This window comes from Aquarana catesbeiana, linkage group LG02 (genome assembly GCF_042186555.1).
Source record: "Aquarana catesbeiana isolate 2022-GZ linkage group LG02, ASM4218655v1, whole genome shotgun sequence".
Lineage (NCBI taxonomy): Eukaryota > Metazoa > Chordata > Amphibia > Anura > Ranidae > Aquarana > Aquarana catesbeiana.
The window spans coordinates 198,911,750-198,932,512 of NC_133325.1; the positions used below are offsets into that span (position 1 = coordinate 198,911,750).

General features: G+C 40.5%; 1 protein-coding gene across 2 annotated transcripts in view; it reads left to right on the top strand.

Annotated features, from left to right (window-relative positions):
* TSC22D1 (TSC22 domain family member 1) overlaps window positions 1-20,763 on the top strand; it is a 143,131-nt gene that overhangs the window by 88,760 nt on the left and 33,608 nt on the right. The window contains exon 2 of one of the 2 annotated variants that reach the window (XM_073614169.1): window positions 10,526-10,633. The exons of the other annotated variant lie outside the window; for it this stretch is intronic. Within the exon in view, the coding sequence (XP_073470270.1) occupies window positions 10,526-10,633 (108 nt within the window). The remainder of the gene's footprint in view (window positions 1-10,525; window positions 10,634-20,763) is intronic. 2 annotated transcript variants of the gene reach the window in all.

Sequence of the window (20,763 nt, forward strand, 5' to 3'; positions counted from 1 at the left end):
TTCCCCATTTCCAAGGGAACACTCGTGCGGGAGCGCTCCCAAGTCCTGCTGCTGCGTCCTTTGACACAGACAGCAGGACTCGGCCCCGCCCGGCTCCTGTATCACTGGATTTGATTGACAGCAGTGGGAGCCAATGGCTGCGCTGCTATCAATCTATCCAATGAGGACCCCAGACAGCAGCTGTTGTGCTCGTCCCAGTCGATGGAACAATCAGGTTCAAGGGGGGGTGGGCTCTGGGGGGCTGCTAAATTACAGAAGGTAGAATGCATTAGGGTGGAAAACCTCAAGGGTTTTCAACCGCTTTAAATGTAATAATACCTGTTTAACCACTTCAGCCCCGGAAGGATTTGCCCCCTTAATTACCAGGCCATTTTTTGCGATATGGCACTGCGTTGCTTTAACTGACAATTGCATGGTCCTGCGACAATGTACCCAAACAAAACTGATATCCTTTTTCCCCCACAAATAGAGCTTTCTTTTGGTGGAATTTGATCACCTCTGCGGTTTTTATTTTTGCGCTATAAACAAAAGACTAGCCATTTGTTTTTTGGGTTTTTTTAAATTTTTTTTTAACTTTCTGCTATAATACATTTCCAAAAAAAAAAAATCTAAAAAAACAAATGTATTAATCAGTTTAGGCTAATCTATATTCTTCATATTTTTGGTAAAAAAAAAAATAAAAAAAAATCGCAATAGGTTTATATTGATTGGTTTGCTCAAAAGTTATCGCGTCTACAAACTATGGGATGGATTTAGACACTGGTAATGGCTGCAATTTTTAGCAGGACTGTGACATTGCGGCGGACAAATCTGTCCCGAGATTACACTTTTTGGGCACCAGTGACATTATTACATTGATCAGTGCTATAAATATGCACTGATCAATGTAAAAATGGCACTGGCAGGGAAGGGGTTAACACTAGGGGGGTGATCAAGGGGTTAAGTGTGTGTTCCCTGGGTGTGTTCTGACTCTAGGGCGATGGGCTGCCAAGAACATGACAGAGATCACTGTTCCCAATCACTGGAAACAGTAGATCTCTGCCATGTCAGGCAGACCAGGGAATCTCCTTGTTTACATAGGCAGTTCCCCGTTCTGCCTCTCCTCACCGCACTGGGGATCAGTTCATTAAGGGAACCGTGAATGCCAACATGTACTGTGACATACTGAAGCAGAGCATGGAGACTGGGCCGCAGGGCATTATTCCAACATAACGACCCCAAGCACACCTCCAAGATCACCACTGCCTTGCTAAAGAAGCTGAGGGTAAAGGTGACTGGCCAAGCATGTCTCCAGACCTAAACCCTATTGAGCATCTATGAGGCATCCTCAAATGGAAGGGAGAAGAGCGCAAGGTCTCTAACATCCACCAGCTCTGTGATGTCGTCATGGAGGAGTGGAAGAGGACTCCAGTGGCAACCTGTGAAGCTCTGGTGAACTCCATGCCCAAGAGGGTTAAGGCAGTGCTGGAAAATAATGGTGGCTACACAAAATATTGACACTTTGGGCCCTATTTATAGTTTAATGGTAATGCATCTAAAACGCACCGCACAGATTATAACTAGCTCTCACCTACTAGATGTTTCTTTATAGCAGCCTATTGAGTTTCCATTTTACATTTTGAATCTGTTAGGAAATGTAAAGCTTGCATCAGTTTGCCAACATCTTCATTTCTAGTATAGGTAAGCTATAATGTGCTCTTAGAAGTGTCTAACAACCAAACTTAAAATACCCTTCTATGTGGGAATAAGGTAATGCTTCCAGTTTCAGTCTGTCTTAGTACCCTGGAATGGTAGAGGTGTGTATGTAGTTGCTGTGTAGTTTTGGGTGGTGTACAGTGGCCACTTTCACACTGAGGAGCTTTATAGGAGCTATAACGCTAAAAATAGCCACTGCAAAGCTCCTCTCCTGTCACTAACACTGAAGCGGTGCGCTTGCAGGACGTTAAAAAAAAAAAAAAAAAAGTCCTGCAAGCAGCATCTATGAGTTGCTTTAGGAGCGGTGTTTGCACTGAAATCAATGAGCAGTGTCGCTTTGTGGGCGCTTTTAACCCTTTTTCGGCCACCCACGCCCCAGTGTGAAAGTGCCCTAAGGTTCATTGTGGATATTGCTTTTAATGAAATGTAGTAATACTTACATTTGTCCACTATGTGGCAGCATTGTTCTGTCATTACAATTCTATCTGCGCTTACTACCTAAAACTACATATTTTAACTTGCTTTTTATCTACAGTTTTTATTAAGGGTTTCCTAAATTAAACCTGAAACCAGATTTATTGCCTAAAAAAGATTTCCAACCAATCGAGCAAGACTGTCTGTCCTATTTTTACCAATGTTCTTCATTTTATTATTGGCAGTAGATTGTTGTACCATGGTAACTATTGATTAATACAGAAAGTTTGGAATTTGCGTGATGACCTTTATTGGCTAACTTAAGTTATAAAGGATGCAAGTTTTCAGGATAACTTCACTAAATCACTTCTGATTTTGTCCTAAAAGCATATTTAGGTTCCAAGCACACCAAGTTAAAAAAAAGCTGCTTCTAGATGAGTTTTTAGCATTTTTCCTGTAGAATCAGCTCAGTTTTATCCTATATGTCCATGCACATTAGGACGTGCGGTCATACAATGCTGTACCCAAATAAAATTTGTCAATTTTTTTTCCCTCACAAATAGAGCTTACTTTTGGTGGTATTTGATCAGCACTGCATTTTTTGTTGTTTTTTGTTTTTTTTTTGTTTTTTTTTGTTTTTTTTTTAACTTTCTGTTGTAAAACACATCCAATAAAAAAAAAATTAAAATCTAAATTTAGGCCAATATGTATTCTGCTACGTTTTTGGTAAAAATAAAATCCCAATAACCGTATATTGATTGTTTTACACAAACGTTATATCTTCTACAAACTATGGAATATATTTATGGATTTTTAAAATTTTATTTTATACTAGTAATGGTAGCGATCAGGACTGCGATATTGCAGTGGACAATTGGACAGTGACACTTTGAGGGAGCCAGTGACCCAAATACAGTGCTAAAAATATGCACTGTCACTGTACTAATGACACTGACTGGGAAGGGGTTAAACATCTAGGATGATCAAAAGGTTAACTGTGTGTCTAGCCAGTGTTTTTGTGTATACAATGTGCCTCTTTTACTAGGGGAAAAGATGGATTCTAGTCCCCCGTTTTGCAGAAACACAGAATCTATCCCCCCCCCTCTTTTCCGTCAGAACGGTGATCTGCCTTGTTTACATGGGTAGATTCCTGTTCTGTGTTTGCTGACGATCGGAGGGTACCGGAGGACATCTAGTGCCCAGCATCCGCAGATCAGCTTCTGCCGTGAAGAGGGTTATGCTCTTCATTTAGAAGCAGAAAAATATAAACTCTTCTGGATTGCATTTTTGAGACGAGTTTCCTGGTAGAAAAAAATGCTCATTGCTCCTGAATGCCTGTAGAAAAAAACGCTCTGTGTGAGCCCAGTGTGCATGGATCCTAAATAACTTAAGTTGACCAATAAAGGGCATTAAACTCCAACTTTCTGTATTTGATTAGTAGGATAACTGTCTATGTTCACATGTTTTAATGGTAGTGTTTGATTTGTAGCTTCATATATTATATAAAAAAAATTTCCAAACCGTTTTACATGAAATTTAAAGTCATTTTGACAAGTAATCTTGAGATTGACTTGAGATGAGTTTGGATGTTAAGGTATTTCAGTGGACAGACAGCATTTCTGAGAAGCTTTTGGTCTTATGACTTGACCCAGAATTTTTTGTCAGCCCTGTGTGGTTGCTCAGAGGGTGCTGATTTCGCTTTGGGTAGCAGGGAATGTTGGAGTGACACACTGCTGAAATGGTTCTTTCCATTGATGAGACTCCTTAAACTCTGCATCTAACCTGGCTCCAAAATCTAAACCCAAAACCATGTTGAAAGAGCAACTTTCTATGGGAAAAACAACATGGTCTTTGAGGAAGTCCTGATCTTCCCACATGTGCTTAGGGGCCAAGTCATATACAGTAGAGTAAAGCAAGGGCAGCTATCGGCACCTACCACAACACTACTGTTTAGTCGCTTTGACTTGGAAGTGTTGGATTGCATGGTAGTCATGCGTCTGTTGTCATGCTTATATTGACCTAGAAATTTGTGATCACCATACTTGTTTCAGGTCCATGTCAGTACTGAAACCATTAGATCGCCATGTCAGCCAGGCAGATATCATTTTTGGAATGGGAGCTTAGCAATGGCAGCCTCTCTTTATCCCAAGGAAAAACAGTCATGTGGTAGATATAGGCCTGCTATTGCTAACTGCCTCCTGGAAATAGTTTGTTATGCAGACCTTCTAACTTCATAACTTAGAGCTAATAACCCATACCAATCATGCAGATCAGTACAGTAGAGTAATATCCAAAGTCCCTGGCTGTATACTTATCCCTGGTTACAGACATCTGGTATTGTAGGTCCTGACAGATTTGCTGTAAGTGAAGGCGTACAATCAATCCGCATTAGGTGAAAACACAGATGTGGCTTTTCCAAGGTATTCTGATAATTCCTGCTCCTCTGTTGCCAGGAAATTCCGCAGGTAAAAGGTGGTAATTGTATAGAGTAATTCATTTTCTTTATTGGAATTATGACTTTGATTATTGTCTTGTGCTGTCATGTTCATGAAAAGTTTAACTGACAAATGTATTTTACAGATAATAGTCATTTGCTAATTATGTCTCTTCTGTTTATTCCCCCCCCCCGGTTTCTTCAACATTGGAAATGTGAAATTGGCGTTGACTTCTCCTTTTGGCTGGTTTAGGTAAGAAGCTTTGTGTGTGTACTGTATAAATAATTGCTGCTTAGAGAATGAGTTACAATATATATAAAAACTTCTTTTTATTATTCTACTCATTCACACTTTAAATTTCATAAACTTGCATACTCCCTCACATAAAAACTCCACCGTTAGTCTTTGCAGACATCTGGAGTGGCTAGGCATCTGTGTAGAAGGAAATGTAAAACCACCATGTTATTCTTTAAATATCTTTTTATACAACCACAATTCCAAAAAAGTTGGGGTGCTGTGTAAAATCTACATAAACAGAATGCAGTAATTTGTAAATCCTATAAACACATATTTTGTTCACAATAGAAATTAAAATGTGTAAGCTGAGAAAAGGTACCATTTTAAGAAAAAAAATAAGGTGGTGATGAAATTGATGGCAGCAACATGCCTCAAAGTTGGGACAGGGCAACAAAAAGCTTTCAGATTAAAGGAGTTGTAAAGGTTTGTGTTTTTCACCTTAATGCATCCTATGCATTAAGGTGAAAAAACACCTGTCAGTGACTGCCCCTCTCCCCCATGTAAAATTGCAATCTACAGCCCATATTAGAGCTGCCTAAAAAAATCGTTATCGTGATTCTCACCCCCCCCCCCCCCCCGCACGATCTTAACCGCTTTCCAACCAGCCTCCATTGTCATACTGTGGCAAAGTGGCTAGTTCCAGCAAATCGCCATAGCTGTACGTCGGCGTGGGAACTCGCTTTTGTGGCCGCGTGCACCGCCGGAAGCGCAGGTGCGCTCCCATTGGCCAGCGGGGGAGCTGGCTCTGTTTTTTCCCAGTTACACAGTCCCCCATACAGTTAGATGACACACAGTGAGGGAACACATTTAACCCCTTCATCGCCCCTGATGTTGACCTCTTCCCTGCCAGTGTCAGTACAATAACAATGCATATTTTTGCACTGATTACTGTAATAATGTCACTGGTTCCCAAAAAAGTGTCAATGTCAGGTGTCCGGTCTGTCCGCGGCAATGTCGCAGTCCCACTAAAAATCACTGATCGCTGCCATTACTAGAAAAAATAAATAAATAATAAAAATGCCATAAATCTGTCCCCTATTTTGTAGATGCAATAACTTTTGCGCAAATCTATATACGAATATTGTGTTTTTATTTTTTTTGCCAAAAATATGTAGCAGAATACATATCTGCCTAAACTGATTAATACCTTTTTTTATTTTTTTGGAAATGTTTTATAGCAGAAAGTAAAAAATCTACTTTTATTTATTTTTTTTCAAAATTGTCACTTTTTTGTTTATAGCGCAAAATATAAACGCAGAGGTGATCAAATACTACCAAAAGAAAGCTCTATTTGTGGGAAAAAAGACATCGATTTTGTTTTGGTACGGCATTGCACAGTTGTCAGTTAAAGCGAAGCAGTGCCGTATCACAAATGGTCAGGAAGTGGGTAAATTCTTCCTGGGCTGAAGTGGTTAATACTTCCCTGATTAATGTTAAGTGCAGTGCCAGAGTGTTCACAGCTGTCAAAAAAATAAAAAATTCAGCAGCAAATGGTTATCAACCGAAATGAAGAGAAACAATGTATCTCTTGGTTCTTTTAGATCAAAGGAATGAACTTCCGTCTGTAAATGAGGTCAGTTTAACCACTTAAAGACTAAACCTTTTGCTGCGTACAGATTAAAAATCTATTTTTTGCTAGAAAACGTCTTAGAACCCCTAAACATTTTATATATATTCACATTTTAGGAAAGACCCTAGAGAATAAAATGGAGATCGTTGCAATATTTTAAGTCGCACTGTATTTGCGCAGCGGTCTTTCAAAAAAATTTTTTTGGAAAAAATACACTTCAGTGAATTAAAAAAAAAAAAAACTAAACCGTGAAGTTAGCCCATTTTTTTTTTTTTTTTTGTATAATGTGAAAGATGATGTTGCGTCGAGAATCGTGATCTTTATTCTAAGCCAAAAAAAATTGCGATTCTCATTTTATCCAGAATCGTGCAGCTCTAGCACATATCATCAAATTCTGAGAATCTGGAGAAATCTCTGCGCAAGAAACAAGGCTCAAACGCAATATTGGATACCCGTGCTCTTCAGGCTCTCAGACTGCACTACATTGATAAACATCACCGCATGGGCTCAGGAATACTTCAAAAATCACTGTATGTGAACACAGTTTGCCGTGCCATCCAAAAATGCAAGATAAAGCTCTATCATGCAAAGACAAAGCCGTATCTGAACATCATTCAGAAATGCCACCGTCTTATCTGGGCCAAAGATCATTTAAAATGGTCTGTTGCAAAGTGGAAAACTGTTCTGTGGTCAGATTAATCCAAATTTCACATTCTTTTTGGCAACCATGGGCACTGCATCCTCTGAACTAAAAGGGAGAGGGACCATCCAGCTGGTTATCAGCGTTCCGTTCAAAAGTTTGCATCTCTGATGGTACGGAGGGTCATTAGTGTGCTTTGGAATGGGTAGCTTGCTTGTATCTGGAAATGCACCATCAACGCTGAAAGATATATCCAGGTTTAAGAGCAGCATATACTCCTATCCAGATGACATCTCAGTGTCAGTAGGACAATGCTAAACCTAGAAGAGTAGAAGAGTCTGGGTGTTTAACTGGCCTGCCTGCAGTCCAGACCTTTCACCAATTGAAAATATTTGTCACATGTTGAAAGGAACAATACAACAAAGAAGACCCAGAACTGCTGAACAGTAAGAATCCTATATCGGGCAAAAAAAACATTCCTCCCACCAAAACTCCAGCAACTGGTCTCCTCAGTTATCATCTGTTTACAGAGTGTTTTTAAAATAAGAGGGGATGCTACATGGTAGTAACATGGCCCTGTCTCAACTTTTTTTGAGACATGTTGCTGCCATTTTATTTCAAGATAACCTTTTTCTTTTTTTCTTAGCCACTTCTGCTCCGGAAGGATTTGGCCCCCTAATGACAGACCATTTTTTGTGATACGGCACTGGGTTGCTTTAACTGACAATTGCGTGGTCGTGCGATGCTGTACCCAAACAAAATTTTATGTCCTTTTTCACCCACAAATAGAGCTTTCTTTTGACCTCTGCGGTTTTTATTTTTTGCCCTATAAACAAAAAAACCCAGCAATTTAAAAAAATTACATTTTTTTTTTACTCTCTGCTATAATACATATTCCAAAAAAAAAAAAAAAATAAATGTATTCATCAGTTTAGGCCGATTATATATGCTTCTACGTATTTTTAGTAAAATAAATCAGAATAGGCGCATATTGATTGGTTTGCGCAAAAGTTATCGCACCTACAAACTACGGGATAGATTTAGGGACTTTTATATTTTTCTTTATTGTTTTTACTGGTAATGATGTCGATCTGCGATTTTTAGGGGGACTGCAACATTGCGGCAAACAAATCTGACCCCAAATTACACTTTTTGGGGACCAGTGACATTATTACAGTAATCGGTGCTAAAGCTATGCACTGACATTGTACTGACACTGGCAGGGAAGGTGTTAACGCTATGAGGCGATCAAAGGGTTAACACTGTTCCCTGGATGTCTAACTGTAGGGGGGATGGGCTCACTGGGACATGACAGAGATCGCTGTTCCCGATCACTGGGAACATAAGATCTGACATGTCGTCTGGCAGAATGGGGAATCGCCTTGTTTACATAGGCAGTTCCCCATTCTGCCTCTGTACACATCGATTGCAGGTCGCCGGCGGACATCGAGTCCGCTGGGCACGCGCGTTCTATCCTCCTGGCACGGACCAATGAACAGGTCCGTTGGTTTGCGTAGGAGAGCTGACCTGCCGCAGTATATCTGCGTGAGCTGGTCGGCAAGTGGTTAAAGTGGTACATTTTCTCAGTTAACCACTTCAATACTGGGAACTTTTCCTTCTCATGCCAATTTTCAGCTTTCCATGCTCTCGCACTTTGAATGGATTTTATTTTTTGCGAAAATTTTGAAAAAAAAATATTTTCTACTTTCTGTTTTAAAAGAAATCAAGTCAAAGTCATAAATTTAGGCCAGAATGCACTACATGTCTTTGGTAAAGTCCTGATAAGTGTATGATAGGTTTGTGTGATTGCGGACAGATGTGCGCAGATAATCACGGACAGATGTGTGCAGATAATCACGGACAGATGTGTGCAGATGATCACTGAGACAGGTGTGTTTTCACTGTGTGGGCACACTAGGCCGGTGATCGGTGTGTAAAAAAAGCTGAAAACACTTCATTCTCACTGATCACCGGCCGGCTGCAGAGATGTGCTCTCCTCCTCACTGAATAGCTCCATGTGAGGAGAAGGAGAGTGGATCGCCTAGCAACTGGCTCTCTATTTTCATCATATGATGGCTGTGTCCAATCACAGCCATCATGTGATCAGGAGGGCCAATCACAGAGCCCTCCTTCCGATCCGAGATGCATGTCTGGGTGACACAAGCACATCGGGATCATGCGGTTGCGCTGGCAGTTTACCGCATGATCTCACTCCATCTGAGTGACGGTCAGGAACGTCCAATCAGGAGGAAGCACCCACCCGGCCGTTTATGTGCAGTGGCCAGGTGGGAAGTAGTTAAACACTTTGTTTTCTAGTGTGAATAAAATATTGGTTTATGAGATTAGAAAATGACTCTATTCTGTTTTTATGCAAATGTTACACAGTCAACTTTTTTGGAATTGGGGTTATACATTAGTAAATCAAAGCCTGACCATTCAGTTGTATTACTGCTTACTGTGCTTCTTCATTTATGAATGGTCACACTTCAGTAGTAGATCTCACCGGGAAATGAAAACTAAAAATCTTGCAAATAAATGAAGTGGACCTTTGTCTTAATATATACAAAGGAATTGAATAGCAGGCACAATAACAAACTCCCTTGATGGCACCTCCCCTGGCCCTATGCACTGATGGGGGGAAGCAAGAGCGTTGGAATGTTTAAATGTGTGGTTCCCGCTATCAAGTCTACTTGTTACCTTTCCATGTCTAGACAAAGCACAGGTGTTTGCATTAGTGTCAGCGGCTTTCGGATTGTGTTGATGGCATCTGCTTAAGATGCTTCTGAGATTATTGAGAATTCATTGACCGGATTTGACCTGCAGTTGCCATCTCCTTACTTGCATTTGACCTGTTTCAAGAGGATTTTGCATTTCCATAGACTTGTATTGCAATTAAACGCCCACATGACACAAACAAAAACTTGTCAGCATAGGCCTTTAACGTGAGCCTATAATTTGCCCAAAACAACAAGATCATTTTAAACTGGAACACTTCTGTTGTAGTGCCAGAGCCGGGCACACACATTTACTCTGCACTCCCATTTGTTCCTGTAGCACGTTTTGGGGTATGAGCTCCTCCTCCAGACTACCTCTTCAAAGGAACGAATGGGATTGCAGAGCACATGCTTGGGTTTATACAAGCCAATATGTGGCCTCATCAGTGATCTCACTTGATTGGGCACAAGTAAACATAAGACTGGAAAATGTAAAATCCCCACTGAGCCATCTGTTTTTTCATTGAAAGCAACTGCAACTTTGATAGATCACAAACCTTTTATACAGACTAAAGTAAAGTTGTCTCAACTGGGGTTTCAAATTGCATTTTCACCACAAATCGTTCAAATGTTCTTGTCCCTTAAGCCTGTACATAAACTGCATGGGGAAGTCTATACCATTTTATTTTGAAAGAGATCTGTGGCCTGCAGGTTATGGCTCCTGTTTTTTCCTGCTTCTCCTACTTCTCTTACTGTTTAGGTGGAAGAAGGTAGTGAAAACTGGGGGCAAGACAAGAGAGGAGCCTATTCAGCTTGATGCATACTCCGTCTCCCATCTTGCACACACTTGCTGGGATTTATGTTTAAGGTAGCTGTTAACAATCTCATGTGAAAGCGACTCAGCCAGTTTATTTCTGTGGCCTGCCCATGGTTGGATTTGTACACTATCCACTTAAAGGACCATCCTATAGCAGATATACTTCTACAGGGTGGCCGTTCTGTGTAGAATCTTATGTGTGTATAGATGTAATTCAGTGCTTCTGCCTAGGGGGTACGCCGTTTCTGCTGTGAGTAGCCGATCTGTGGGTGCTGGGCAATGGATGTTCGCTGACACCCGCTGATCGTCAGACTCAGAACAGAGCTCTGCTTATGTAAACAAGGCAGAACTACATTCTGACGGGGAAAATGGTGGATTTTGTGTCACTGCAAAGCAAAGAATAAAATCACTTCCCTTAGTAAAAGCAGGACACAGTTTACACAAAAACACTGGTTAGGCACACAGTTGCCCTTTGTGTTTAACCCCTTCCTAGCTAGTGTTGTTAGTACAGTACATAGTTTTAGCACTGATCACTGTATTAGTGTCACAGATTCCCACAAAGTGTCAGTGTCTGAATGTCTGCTGCAATATCGCAGTCCCGCTATAAAAGTACCTGATTGCCGCCATTACTAGTATAAAAATAAAAATTCCAGTATATATCCCATAGTTTGTAGACGCTATAACTTTTGCACAAACTGATCAATATACACTTATTGGAAATTTTTTTTACCAAAAATATGGAGCAGAATAAAAAAAAATAATTTTTATTCGATAGGTTTTATAGCAGAAAGTAAAAAAAAAGTGTTTTTTTTTTTCAAAATTTGTTTTTTTTTTGTTTTTTTGTTTATAACATGCACACAAAAAACAAAAAAGAAAAATGCGGTGGTGATAAAATAACATAAGCTCTATTTGTGTGGAAAAAATATATACATTTTATTTGGGTACAGCATTGCATGACCATGCAATTGTCTGTTAAAGTAACAGTGCTGTATCTCAAAAAATGGCCTGGTCATGAGGGGGGTAAATATTCTGGAGGTCAAGTGGCTAAGTATGCAGCATTTCAGCAGCCCAACTGTGCATATGGCCATAAAAGAATAATGAACGTCTGTGTTGCAGCCCTGATGTCCATTGCTCACATTTTTTACTCAGAACAACTTGTTTCACTATGCTCTCACACACTTGTTTCATAGGAGATGGACTGCCTTTAATTATAACCACTTGAGTAAATCTCAGTGTATTAACAAGGAAAGCTGCAGTCTGCATCTATGTAGAGTAGGACAAGCCTTGGTAACTGTTCACACTGCAGGTGCACTGCGCTTTGAAAAGTCCTGCATGCTCTAATATTGACTTACAATGGAAGGTGCTTTTTTGGTGCAGTTTTTCAAAAGTGCACAAAAAAGGCACCTGTCATGGTAAGTCAATGGGAACGCCTCAAAAGCGTATCAGTGTTAAGGGGCCCTTAAGCCTCGTGCACACGGGATAAAATTCTGGTATTCTCCTTTAGGTGAAAGGCACACGTGTATAGTCCAGTCCCACTGCTGCCAGTCTGTAAATCTGTATGAGAGGCTGAAAGCTGATGCAGCTGGATGGTGCACGGAGTAGTATTAATGTTTGGGGCAGTATACGCCCAGGGGCAAATGTTGGAACACAAATCTGCGGCATTCAGGGCATTCATCCCTGGGTATATGCGACTCTAAACATTAGTACTACTCAATGCACAGTCCAGCCGCAGCATGCTTTCAGCCTCTCCTAGTTTTTACAGGCTGCCAGCAGCAGGGCTGAATGGTGCACCTGTGCCTTCTGTCTGCTCAAACATGCCAGAATCTTTTGCACAAGGGGTTAAAGGTCCGGTGTGCATGCAGACTAAGGCTCATTCTCTAAATAGGGGGGAGTGGTGGAGATTGAGAGAACCTTTGTGTGTCGATCAGCTCTTTTATAATCCAGTGAGCAGATTGCATATGATGAAGTAACATAGCAAGCTGTATCCTGTTTGACATGTGAATATTACAAATCCTTTTTCAAGTAAAGTTAAACAGCTTACATATATGTATTTCAACTATTTTTTTTTTTTTTTTTTTAAGCTGTCAAGTTAGGCTCCTTTCACACAGGCTGTCCAATCAGGTCAGCCTGTCAGTTTTTCTGGCAGACCGGATCGGATCCTGCATTGTCCTCTATGGTGTGGCGGATACCACTGCCACCAGCCGTCATCTGATCCGATCCTGTCTGCCAAAAACAGACGGATGGTGGTCCTATTTTCCATCTGTCCGGTGGATCGGTTGGAAACTGGCAGGCGGTCTGTTTCCATCTGATTGCCCCATAGAGGAGAGTGGGATTGTGTCCATGTCCACTCTGCATAGTGGAGCGGACATGGACCTGTCATCCACCTGCTCAGCGGGGAGCAGTGGAGAGATCCCCCGCTCACATAGCGAACGCGTCTGTGGCCATCTGAGTTCCACTTTAGGATTGCTACTATTGCCATTTTTAACATTTTGTATCAGCATAAGGTACAATTAATAAACTCTATAAACCCACGCAGAGATATACCAATCTTTGGATGTGGTGGCTGCATTTGTTTAATTTTTCTTTAGGCTTTTTTTTATTCATTTTCACCTGGTGATCTGGCCAATAACCCACTTCCTGCCCTAGGCTGGCTACACTCACTACTCCACCTTATCTATGGGAAAGCATTGTAGTCCTTGGACAGCACCATTGTCTACCTTGGGTAAAGTTAGATGGAATTTAATGGACTTTGCATAAGTAACAAATTAAAGTTGAACTCCAGCTACTGTAACACTTTTTAAGCAGTTACAGCTATTTTTTTTTCTTCCCCTTGGCATAAGGTTCCACTTTAAAGGCCAAGTTCACATTCCAAAAAAACAGCCTATGCAGTCAAGGGGCTCTGGTTAGGTCTCCCTGGAAGCCTGGCCAAAAATCTCATAGCAACTTCTTCACCTGGTCTTATTGCTGCAAAGCAACAAATCATTTTACACACTCCAGTTTTTTTTTTTGTTTTTTTTTTTGTTAAATATCTATTTGGGCCCCTTAACTGCATGGGCTATTTTGTGGACCAGGTGAACCTCGCTTTTAACTTTTTGAAGGTGAAAAGGAGTATATTAATCAATAAAAGTGTGTATATATATATATATATATATATATATATATATATAATCTATAAGATGATTCATACACCAACATTGCACTAATTGTGCCTGGTAAACAAGGACATTTACAGATTATGATAGGAGTGTGTGTATATAATATAATAATATACTATAGATGGTCCTGAATATTTGAGCATTGCTATCAGTTACAGCCAGAATTACTTTTTTAAGCTCTTTCTAGATCTTTACCACCAGATGGCACTAGAGCTCACATTTCTAGTTTATGGAATGCTGTGAGCAGCAAACATAAAATACTAATACAGGCTAAAACGTGGCTGTTTTTGTTAGCAGTTCTGGAGCTGCCCATCAACCTTCAACCAGAACATTTTGTAGAATTATTTAGTGTCCACGCAGCTGATGTCTAAATTCCGTCTTACACCTAGAACCCTTGTGATGTACTTCACAAAATCGAGAAATAACATTTAAAGGGTGCAGCGCTCATCTACGATAAAGCAAGTACTAAACCATATATGACCGTTTTTTTTATATGGGAAAAAATGTACAGTATATGGCATATACCATACAAAATACACAGGACATGTCCAATAAAGTAAAATTTAGGTTTTACTAAACCTACTTATAATTTATAAATTAATACCCTTCAAACATTTATCCTCTTGTGCTTATGTAGTCTGTGATTTTCACAAATAAAATTCCAAAATGCTTTAGTGCAAAATATGCTTAAATCTCCAATGTTCAATCATGTTCCCATACACAGAGAGTTCCAAATCTTATTCAAATAGCCTGCAATCTCCTCCTTGGTGCCGTATACCATTTCGGACTACCAGGGTCACACCATGCTCACCAGAGGTGTAGGACCTCTAGTTTTACAGGAGGTCAATATCAGCACTCCAGAGCATTTTTTTTTTTTAGACAGGTTTAATCCATTTTCAACTATATTTAATTTACAAAAACAAAATGGATCGTGGCAGCTTGATGCCAATGTTTAACAACTATGTAAAAATTGAACCACTATTGTAATGGAGCAGCTTCACACTGCCCAGGTGCAGTCCCGCTGCGCTTTGGGCAAAGTGCAGCTTAATACCTGGGTTTCGTGCATGTTTACTGCGCTTCCCATGGACTTCTTTGAGGTCCCATGGTTTTCTTGTGTTTTCAGAAAGTGCCCCAAAGATGCAGCATGCAGGAGTTTTGGTGTATTTTTTTGAAGTCACACCAGAACCGCAGGCCCTTATAGAAGTCTATGGGAAAGCACAGCTAACCCACGGTTTTCGTGCAAGTTTGTGATCACAGAAATTTTGCCTGCTGATATGGTGACAGAGGGCACACACATAGCCAGAGTATCACAAAAGGTACTCCCAATGAGAACATAATTTGCTGAAATCTACTTTTCAGTTACTCCCTGGGGAGGGGGGCTTGGTGTCGGGGGTCATATTGAGCACTTACAGCTGTTAAAAGTGGTCATTGTTATATACAGGAACTATCCAACCTGTTGAAGAATCTTTCTTTGGGGGAGGTGGGCTGATTGTGGGATGTACTTTCCAGAAAAGAGAATGATAATAGTGCTATACTTGCGCCATTGTTTTTCCTGGGTAAGGCGTTCAACAGGTCTCGGCACTGGAGAAAATGGTATAGGAATAGAAAATTATTACTCTAATGGTTTTCTGAAGAAGGTTTCTGCCTATGTTGTATGTAGGGTTTAGGACCCTCTCACACTTGTGCGACTTGTCCTGTGACTTGGGACTGCAAAGTCGCATGACAAGTCGTACCCCATGATTTCCAGTGAGTACCATTCATATCTGTGCGACTTTGTCGCACCGACTTCAAAGTAGTCCCTGCACTACTTTGGTCCGACTTTGATGTAAGTTGAGGTCTATAGACCTCAAGTTTACACAGGCATTCCCTGAAATTGTGTCAAAATCGTGGTAAAATCGCACTACTTTGAAGTCGCGGTAGTCTGAAAGGGGCTTTAGGGGAAGGTCAAAGATTGTGGCTGATTGGAGGGGGGAGATAAGGCAATAGTAGGTTTACATGTTATAAGAACAGCAAACCCTACGATATCCCACTGCCAGATGCTTTAAGACCTGTGGAGGTCTTAAAGCATCTGGCAAAATGGCTGACCACCCCAACTTTGGCAGTTGGGGATTTTAATAATTTCTTGAATCCGGTGCTGGACAGACTGTCTACCTCTGCATCTCTGCACCCCAGCATTGGCATTACAACGTTTGCAAGGCTTCTGTTGGAGTTGGGCCTACATGATGTATGGCGGTAAAGACACCTGCATGGTAAAACATTACTCCTGCTTTTCAGCAGCATATCACGGCCTGTGTCGTAAAGCTTTAGGGCTAGGTAATACTCAGCTATTCCTATTGCTCCTTTCTTCTAGGTACGAGCCTCGAAGTGTATCCAACCATTCGCCATTTTTGGTCAGACTGGTTGCATATGGACATCCAAAACAGTCATTGTGGAAGGTTAACCCATTCTGCATGTCCCTGTTCCTAGAAAATTTTATCTCAGAATCCCTCAAATACTTGACAAATAATGGTAATACTATTTCTGAATTGATGGTTTGGGGAGCCCTAAAAGCTTTCCTATGGGGATTACTCATTAAGCAGATTGCTCTCCGTAAGACCAGTACTAGGTACTACTGTTCTCAATAGAGCTAGAGAAGTGGTGCAGAACTATGCATCTGATCCTATTGCAGATACGGTGTGGGGATGGTTGGAGACTCAATTCCTAGGGATTTGTCCTTGACTAATGCAGAAAATAGGCAGTTTTTCCTTCAACAGCAATACTTTGAAGAATGAAAAAACACAGGGCATATGTATGCAATGGTGGCAAAGGCACAATGTAATTCTTCACAAAAAGTGGCTCTTAGATGTCGGGGGGTGACATTACATACTCTCATGTGGAGATTTTACAAATCTTTCAGCAATTTTATGCAGACCTATACTCCTGTAAAAGTTATGCCTTCCAAAGAGTAGCTCTTAATTCTTGAATTCCTTCCCTATGGTAACAGACTGTGACTGTATCACGTTGAATGTGATACACTAGAGGAGCTTTCTATGGCTCTCTAAAACCCCTAATAGTAAATCTCCTGGGACAGAAGGGCTTCCCTCAGAAATTTATAAAAGATGATGAGATTCTAACTGTTTTGCTGGACACTTTTATTGTTGCTGTGGAGGAGGGCAGGTTATGGCTATGAATAATAGTCATGCTCTCAAAGCCTGGCAAGTATAGGCTTCTACTCGATTCATATAGATTCTCTTTACTACTAAATATAGACAGCAAACGCCTAGCCAAGGTCCTGGCAAACAGACTTGCCAAAAGTATCCTCAAAATAATTCACAGGGAGCAGTCTGGTTTTATTCCTCCAAGGTCCACAGCTGTTAACATCTGCCGACAATATTCAACTACCAATGGACAATCCGAGCAACAGAGCTATACATTCTCAATACTGCCAAGGCCTTTGACAGCATTGAATTGCCATATTTATGGGAGTTCCTCACCATGTTTGGCTTGGGCACGAAATTTATTGACTGAGTACAGCTGTTATATTTGGCGCCTGTTGGCTGAATGCGGGTAAATGGTGACTTATCAGAACCCTTTCACCTGCATAGGGGTACGAGACAGGGCTGTCCCTAGTAGCCATTAATATTTCCTCTTGCCATAGAACTCCTGGCGATGCTGGTATGAGAGTCCCGCACTATTAAAAGTTTTCTGTTGAGGTCCGCTGGAAGACCGAATATCTCTTTATGCAGATAATACTCAGTTATACCTGGGAGATACTAATGTTTCCCTATCAAACGATTTGAAACTTATAGTTCGATTTGTTAAATTGGATTTAACTTTAATTGGAGCAAATCTCTAGCCCTCTACCACCATGTGCCAAACAAGTTTCTGTGGTATGATCCTTTAAATACTTGGGGTTATGGTCACCCCTGATCTTTTTCTTCAATTTAACCTCCAACCTATCTTTCCTTTAAGCCAGGGGTCTCCAAACTGTGGCCCCTTGCTTGCTTTTATCTGGCACTTGGGGAAAATTTTCTTTACACTGATATAAGTAACTATTCCTCCCACTGACACCAACAATGGAGCAATATTCCTGCTATTGACATTAACAATGGGCACTATTTCTCCCATTGACGCCAGCGATTGGTCACTATTCCTCAGACTGACGCCAATGATGGGGCACAGTTCTTCCCAGTGACGCCAGGATAATTTCTACTCCCAGTGGCCACAGTGTGGCCCCCGTTAAGTCTGGTGGACAGTAAATTTGTCCTTTTTTGTTTAGAAGCTTTGGAGACCCCTGCTTTAAGCAAAAGTGTGCAAGTTATTGCAAGCGTACCAATTTCATTTGGTAGAACTAATTTAATTAAAATGGTGTGGGACCCACCACTGCTTTTCATACTGTACAGCTCACCCATATAGATACCACAACAATGGTTTGTTAGGATAGATACCCAATTTCGGGAACTTAATTGGAAAAAACAAGTTGCTAGAATCAAATTTGCCACATTGCAGTACAATAAGGATGCTGGTGGATTGGCTGTCCTGAGTATTAGAATTTAGTTTTATGCAGCACAGCTTCAACACTATTTATCTATTTTATTTATTTCAGGTACTTCTACGGCGCTGTCAATTTACGCAGCGCTTTACTTATATATTGTACATTCACATCAGTCTCTGCCCTCAAGGAGATTACAATCTAAGGGCCCTAACTCACATTCATACATACACATACTGAGGCCAATTAAGACTGGATCGAATAAGCCTACCAGCACGCCTTTGGAGTGTCCGGAGGAAACCAACACAGGGAGAAACATGTAAACTCCAGACAGGTAGTGTCCTGGTTGGGATTCGAACCGTAAACCCTTGTCCCGCTAGGCTGAAGTAGTCTGGGATTTGGTAGATATGAAGGATCCTGTATGCAGGTTACTACTTTGTAATGGTTCTGGAAATGAATTTTCCCTTAGCTTCTGTTCACTGCACCACAATAGCTTTGATGTTAAAACTGGAAATATTTGAAAACCAGGGCAGATTAGGGGTTAAGCAGCACCCCTTGTGGAATATTCACAATTAAATCGAACTAGCCAAACTGCAAGGATTCCTATCCTGGCAAAGAAAGGGTATCTGGCTTATCGCTCAGGTACTGTATATTCAGGTGGTGATATAAAGTCTTTCTCCACTACAAAGTGAGTTGGACTTTCCGAGACATATACCTGCAGTTGCGCCATGCACTACAGTCTCAAACAGTACATACTAGGATGATTTTAGAAGACCCTTGGTATATTGGGGATGTTATGTCAGCAACGAAAGGTATGGTTTCTCACATTATACTTTTAGCACAAATACAAGACCCCGCTAAGTTGCCCTGTAGAGGGCAATGGAAGAATGATGTGGGCCACCTGGATGTTTTAGCATCAACTTCTCTTCTATCCATCTTGGCATCCCAAAAGCCGTCTCCCCTGTAAAATTATTTAAATGGGGTAGACCAGACTCTCTTATCTAACCCAATTGCAATAATTAAGAAGGTAGTTTAATAAATATGTTCTGAAGATGTCCAAAACTCTTGAGATATTGGATGACTGTTAATAATGCTTGGTTTATTATTATCATACAGGATTTATATAGCGCCAACAGTTTGTGCAGCGCTTTACAACATGAGGACAGACAGTACAATTACAATATAATTCAATACAGGAGGAATCAGAGGGCCCTGCTCGTTAGAACTTAGGATACCCCTCTACCTCAGGATCCCACTGTCTGTCTCCTGGGTGCTCTGGAGGAGGTGCTATATACTCCACCCCAGTATATACAGCTATCTTGCACCATCTTAACATAGCTCATAAACAGCATGGCTTTGGCTTTTTTTTTTCTTCCCCGTCACACCTTCATTACATATGCTGTATGTGCTTTGCACTATACACACGATCATAAGCTAGGCTTGTACACCTGCCATGGAGTATTTTTTTTGTTCTTGTTTTCTTTGATGTTGGTTATAAGTGTCTTTGTACTACAGTCATAATGTAGCATGTCATGCTTTTGATATGGGAGGGTTTTTGTACTTTATATTTTTTTTTTTATTTGGCCCGATATGTGATATGTTTTATGGGTTTTGATGTCAATAAAAAAGAAAACATTTTGATTAAAAAAAAAAAAAAAAAAAGCCTATCTTCTAAATTTTTTTTAAAACACACTTTAGATTCACCTAAATACTTATTTTCTGAATCTTGAAAACCTTTAGCTGTTTTTATAGGTATGCATGCAGTGCAGGTGTGTATACTTGGCTTCTGGCAAGCCAGCCTGCATTCACTGATTATATAAGTCTAATGCCAGTGTATAATAAAGATTATATATACTGTGTGTGTGTATATATGTGTATACTGTATGTATATGTGTGTGTGTGTGTGTGTATATATATATATATATATATATATATTATTGCTGGGTAGAACTCGCATCCGCCCTGTCATTTAAGCGAGTTCTCGTTTTTATTAGTCATTTGTACCAAGAGCATGTGCAGAGTTGTTTTTTTTTTTTTTTTTCTTGGAACAAATTATTTTGCAACCATGCAATGGTGACTCTGAAAATCAAATCTTACAGTTATAGTTTGTATGTGCTTGATGTGTTTGCATGTGTTGGTAGGTTAATTGGATCCTGCAATAATTGATCAATGGGCCCCTGTCTGTACATTTTCCTCTAAAGTAGTATAATGATGTAGGTGCTGTATATGAGGGAGGGGAGATTTGTGTGTATATTTTAAGGAGCGAGATAAGTGTCTGCATTCAAATGTGTGCATCCGTTGTTCTGTTCTTTTTAAGCATATCTACCCCCCCCCCCCCCCAAAAAAAAATGTAATATATTGCAGCTTACCCATCCTTTGACGTGTTGGCTGGCTGCATTATAAATAGAAAGAGAAGGAACTCAAATGCCACATCCGTAATATTGGGGAAGAAATAGGGGGTACTACTTGTGTGTCTATGCGTTTCGCCGTTAGGCTTTATCAGGACACGACCAAGGTTCAAAGACGCAACAGATAAGAGAACAAATCTCACTATC